This window comes from Zingiber officinale, chromosome 10A, assembly GCF_018446385.1.
Source record: "Zingiber officinale cultivar Zhangliang chromosome 10A, Zo_v1.1, whole genome shotgun sequence".
NCBI classification, from domain to species: Eukaryota; Viridiplantae; Streptophyta; class Magnoliopsida; order Zingiberales; family Zingiberaceae; genus Zingiber; species Zingiber officinale.
In genome coordinates this window covers 5731386-5737554 of record NC_056004.1, presented here as the reverse complement: position 1 = coordinate 5737554, position 6169 = coordinate 5731386, and the positions used below count along the sequence as shown (strand labels likewise).

Below are 6169 nucleotides of genomic sequence, written 5' to 3'. Positions count from 1 at the left end.
GCCAGGCTTGTATTCTGACCTGTATGCCAGGTCTGTGTCACGACCTGCTTCTATCTTGACTTGTACGCCAGGTCTGTATCTCGACATGCATTTGTCTACTGTTATCCATGGCTTGTACTTCCCGACCTGTACGCCAGGTCTGTGTCCCGACCTGCTTCTATCCGCTATTATCCATGGCTTGTACGTCCCGACCGGTACGCCAGGCTTGTATTCTGACCTGTATGCCAGGTCTGTGTCACGACCTGCTTCTGTCTTGACTTGTGCGCCAGGTCTGTATCTCGACCTGCATCTGTCTACTGTTATCCATGGCTTGTACTTCCCGACCGGTACACCAGGTCTATTTCCCGACCTGCATCCGTCTACTGTCATCCATGGCTTGTACGTCACGACCTGTACGCCCGGTCTATTTCCCGACTTGCGTTCATCTACTGTTATCCATGGCTTGTATGTTTCAACCTGTACGCCAGGTCTGTGTCCTGGTCTGCTGTGTTTCGTCCGAGACCTTTCCTTCTGCACCTTTACCTGACCTATGGGCCTTCTCCTTAGCTGTATTTGGCCTGTGGATCCGACCCTCAGCTGTACTTGATTTGTGAGCCCTGTTCTTGACTGCTATCGAGGCTGAATCCGGTCCAACTTGGAACCCTATCCTTTGACTGCCCTATCAGCTGGGATGCCCTGTCAGCTAGGACTCTGACAACAGCCACGCAAGCTTGACTTCTGACTTCCACGGAGGCTAGACTTATGACCTCCACGTAAGCTAGACTTCTGACCTCCATACAATCTTAACTTCTGACCTCCACGTAAGCTTGACTTATAATCATCCTATGGTCTTGACTCCGAACCACATCATCTTACTGATCCCACGACCATGCACCGTATCAGACACTAAATCCTATACCTAAAACCTGATTTAGAAATAAAGAATTTTGATAGACCAAATAATTTACGAGTATTTTAGATAATACATATTCGATAGAAGACATTTTTAATTTTTGACCGTTAACATTTGAAGGTGTATTCCTCAACAATGATGAACACAATGAAACAATTCTGCGTTTAGCCGAGTTGATACTCATGTCGCAGAGTACCACGAGAGTACTAACTATCAAAACAATGATGAGCACAAGATTTACATGCATAAGGAGGGAGACTTCATCAAAATTAAATATACTTAGGATTCATGAGATAAGTTTTAAGTGGTTTTCGGCTAATAATTTATATTTAATTTGATCAAATGGGGTAGACTTTTATGGGGAGTCCTTTCGGGAACTCAATGAAGGGAAATGCAAGCGGCTGATCCGGCTCAGCCAACTCCCATCTGTATCTCAGCACGAGGTGGTGCAGGAAGACCGCCAGCTCGAGCTTCGCGAGCTCCGAGCCTGTACACAGACGCGTCCCGCCGCCAAAAGGCATCAAGTTGTTCGTCGTCGTCGCTGTCACGCTGTTTTTCTGCACGCAAAGTGTTCGTCATTTTGTTTTGTTATGTTTGTTAGATTGACAAGAACAAAACATAAAAGACATTAAACTTTTATATGGCGTCGGGCCTATGAGATGGATAGAATCACTTCGTTGTTTAGGATAATTTAATTCTGCTATCGATGTTCCATCTTGTGTGCAGTATGTATCCCATCTATCCATAAGTATGTTTCTCTTGAATAATAATGATATCTAAATCATTACGTGGCAAATGTACTATCAATATTAATTACGAAAATTTTGTGAGTACCATAAATTTAATTAATAAATTAATCAGGACTCACCTCCCACCTCCATGGGTTGAACTGATGAGGATCATCATACACAGAAGAATCCAAGTGAACTGAAGCAAAAACAGGTAGAATTTTCCATCCCCGCGGAATCTTGTACCCTTAATATATTCATTAATCTCGTCAGTTCATGCAAGACGTACGTAACAATATACTTATTAGCAAAATTGACGTCGAGAGAAAAATTTATACTGTGTCGTTTACCTTTATATTCTACATCTCGAAGAGCTTTTCTATGCACGAACCTTACGACGTTGCAAAGTCGCAGGGTCTCGTTTATAACCTTCATTCATTAAGTAGATTAACTTAAAGAGAATACTAATTAATTAACAATAAACTCCAGTAATTAACTGATGAAAGCGCTTACACATTGAGTGAATTCCATCTCTTTGTAGTCTTCCCAAGTTAAACTCGACTCTGCTCTTTGTAGCTTCTTACGTTCTATTTCACTGTGCTCCTCCTAGTAATATATAGGCATATAAAATTACATAGTCATTTATATATATTATATATTGTTTGATGAGTAGTCCTAATTATATACCTGGAGTTGTCGAACAGCTTTGGGGCAACTCCCCAAGAAGAATATAGCTGAAGTCAAGGCCACAGATGAGGTTTCATGGCCTGCAAATAGTAGGGTGAGCAAAAGGTCGAGGGTCTGCTCTTTGGACAGATCAGAGTGCTTTAGACACCAACTAAGGAGATCATCCACCTCCTTGTCTCTCTGCTCTCTCATCTGTCGCGTTCTTTCTTGCATTTTTTCTTCAATCACACTGAGAATGTTTGATCGCGACTGCAAATCAAGCAGAGGTCGTGGTATATTTTTATCAAGGAAAGCATGCAAATTAGTGAAAATGATTAAAAAAAAGATATTAGATCTTCGCAATCATGTCCAATTATAATTAAGGTGAGTCAGAGTAGCAATCCAGTTATTAATTATCCAAAAAAATCAAGTGATATTTCTGCTTATGTCTGGAAAATTAAAAATAAATAAAAATGTAATCATCGTAATGGATGATATATGCATATACCTTCAAGGCCTTCCAGTATGGAGTCCCGGGAATTCTTAGAGGTGCAGATATCACTCCTTTCATGAAGGTTATGTACTCCAATCTCAACTTATCTGTCATTGCTTCGTACGGCTCCATGCTGAGGATATTTTTTGCCATCATATTGAAGGTAAACTGAAGAGAAAACCCAATCAAATTAACGAACACTTCTCAATTCATGTTAAAAAGAAAAGAAAAGAAAAGAAAAACAGAGAGATTAATTTTTTAGGTGCGTACCTTCTTAGCTTCTTCTAGTGCCGAGAAAGGGGAGCCGTGAATCCAGGAACGAAGCAAGAGAAGGGAGTGTCGCTCGACCTCCGGCAAGAGGCGGGATCGGAGACTGGCGTTGTTCGTGAAGTTGAACGCGATCATTCGCATTTTGAGGTGCATGTCACCGACTTGAACCAGCATCGCCCATTTCCCCAGGATCGCACCGATGCTGCTCGGGTAGCTGCACTCAAATAGCTTCCCTTCGTTCTGCAGTACGAACTTGTTCAGCCCTGCGTCCGCCGACACGATCGTCGGCCCGCCGAAGAGATTCGACCGGTAGATCTTCCCGTACCTGGCAGGCAGGCAGGAAGCGCAGTGCATCCATGCATCATTCGCTAGCTTTCCCGATTCATCGCTTAAGATCAGTATATATATATAATTAGTACCTCGATATATGTTGCTCCATGAACTGGCCGACCGAAGTGACGGGATGAGGCTTTAGGTATCCGAAGGTTTCGCCAACGAAAGGCCAACCTTGGCGGCCCGGCGGGAGGTTTAACGGCTTTCTCTTCCATTTTTTGACAGACAAAAACACAGCTAGAGTTAGGAGAACGAGGAGGAACTCTACCGGAAAGTTAAGCACCGTCATGGCTTGTTTCTCCGGGAATCTTTGACGTATAAATTGAGAGGAAGCTATCGTTGGCGTGGGGATACATCCATTTTATAGAGCAAATTCAATTAATTTAAAATAAGGAAGATACGCACAGAAGGAATTTTCTTATTGGAATTAATTAGTTCAGAATTTACTTTATGGAACGAAAGGATTCGTATTAAATTTTCTGCCTGTAATTTACTTATTGAAAAATTAAAATAAGATAAGGAAGATATTACAAGTTCAAAATCAACAATTAGAAACCTGCCATTATTCAGATCAAATCTTTTGTCCCCAAATTTTTCTGTCCCCGTATCCCTTATCGATCGAACGGATCAGATTACATCTTAAGGTATCATGACATCTTTAAAATGTGTGCAGTATCCTCGTGATGTGCAAGGCATCCTTGAGATGTAATCCGGTCCGTCCGATCGGTAAGGAGACACGAGGACAGAGAAATTTGGGGACAGAGGATTTGATCTCGCCATTATTTGGCTATTTTATCAATCATTGATTCGCTTTGCTAGGGGCTGCTATTTGGCTGATTTAGAACATTCACGTTATAATTTTCATTCAAAATCTAAAATTTAACATAAAAAAATTATTTTATTAAATTTAGATATCTATTTTTAAAAAAAAAATCATATATTTATTTGTTTATTATTATTTTTCTCTTTTCATACGTTTATTATTAAAGGGAGGAGAGAGAAATTTTTTTTATTAGTAACTATTTTAATTTTTAGAGAATAAATACTTTCTTTAAATTTAGAAAACTATAATGATTTATAGAATGTATATTTAAGGAATTGATATGATATATAAAATATAATATTTAAAATAAAATTTTAATTTAGAATAGTTGATTTGCATACTCTTACGACCGTTAACAAATCATCCCATCATCTAGCTATTAAAAAAATAATCTTATCCACAAAGTTTGATTTTCAATAAAAAAAAATTATTCTGTGAATCAGAGAGATCCCTTCAAACACTTGAATTGTAAAAAAATAATACTTTTCTCCCTTTGAAACGTCTCCGAAAAAATCAAAATTCTCGTGGATTTTCAACAACATTCGCCTTCGTTTGCTAATTAATCTGGTCTAAATATTTTGTTAACAATATTATTTAAATAAATTCAAGCAAAAATTTTTACTAACGAAGCCATAACAATATAAAAAAAATCAATGACTTATAAGTGTGACACGTTAATATTTTAATAACGAACAGATAATCATAACGGATAGATTTTTTTATTACATGTAAGTAAATACAAAAAATACGAGAGACTATTAATTAATTAAAACCATATGAGAATAAATATCACAATAGACAGAGGGAGACTTCGATTGGGTATTTTTGAATAGGAGACCATAACTCGAAAATTTTCATTACTAGTGGACTGATTTATCCTATGTGTGAATGACATGAGGGAAGGTATAAGAGACGGAAGAGAAAGGAAAGGGACGAAAAAGGAAGTAAAGTATTTATAATTTTCTTATTTTGGGATGGAGGAAATGTTTATTAATGCAACACGTTTTATCTTATTTGACATAAAAGAGAAGATATAAAAGGTTAAATATATAAAATTATATTCTTATGGATAAGATAAGATTACATTTTCTAGTTTTTTTTTAAATATCTTCAACAACTTGTGTCGGTACTATCGACATGACAATTAAACATCTTGTTTTACTGGAACTAATTCAGATAGGAATTTGAGTAACAAGAATACTTAATTTACATCAAAATATAATATAAACTAATACTGTCCAAGTCTCCCAACATGATTTTTCATTTTTTTTACCATCGTTTCCTAAAACACAACTCAAGCAGAAACTAGTGAATTGGCGATGATAGAAAAAATTCCAATGTAATTAAATGATAAATTAGTCTAAAGTTGGAGACCTAGGCTTCAGCTCCTCCTATTTGACGATCAACGTGTCGTCCTCCTCCGCAGGCTACGGAGGCACGTCGATGTCGAAATGGTGTTGCTGGCCGTTCTTCTCTTGGTCCAAGAGCAGGTTGCGACCGACTATGATTTGGCCTTCTTCATAGGTTTAGAGCTATTTTGGGGGAATCGGGGTTATGCTGCAGGAGACTCTGCTTTGGTTGTTGTTCTTAGTGGTTTTACTTCTATCTCTGCCACCCCTTCTGTTACCAAAGAAGGTACTCTTCTATTGAGCCATCAATAATCAATCGATCTCATGTAGAGACGATCATGGCGGAGGCCACGACGATTAAGGGAGATTGAGAAAGAGGAGAAGATGAGGCAATGATTATACGAAGAGGAAGTGAAATTAATATTATGAAAAAGAGATAAAATTGAAAAGGGAAATTTCAACTTTACTTAGCCATTTCAGGGAGAATTTTCTTACACCCCACTCCCTAACAAACAATATTTGGATTTTCCTTCCCCTCCCCTCCCCTCCCCTCCCCTCCTCCCAAACATGGATTAATGATTGATGCTAAAAGTTATGAAGGCTATTCTGATGATT

The 6169-nt window shown here is 38.4% G+C and overlaps 1 protein-coding gene across 1 annotated transcript; it reads right to left on the bottom strand.

Moving 5' to 3' along the window:
• Window positions 1-1230: 1230 nt before the first annotated feature.
• Window positions 1231-3671, bottom strand: LOC122026454 (cytochrome P450 90B2-like). Its single transcript, XM_042585197.1, has 8 exons — window positions 3469-3671; window positions 3050-3374; window positions 2795-2947; window positions 2308-2556; window positions 2134-2226; window positions 1971-2049; window positions 1761-1867; window positions 1231-1449 (listed from the first exon to the last, which is right to left on the bottom strand). Exons 1-8 carry the CDS (start codon window positions 3669-3671, stop codon window positions 1231-1233), a joined length of 1428 nt encoding a protein of 475 aa, XP_042441131.1.
• Between the last annotated feature and the right edge of the window lie 2498 nt (window positions 3672-6169).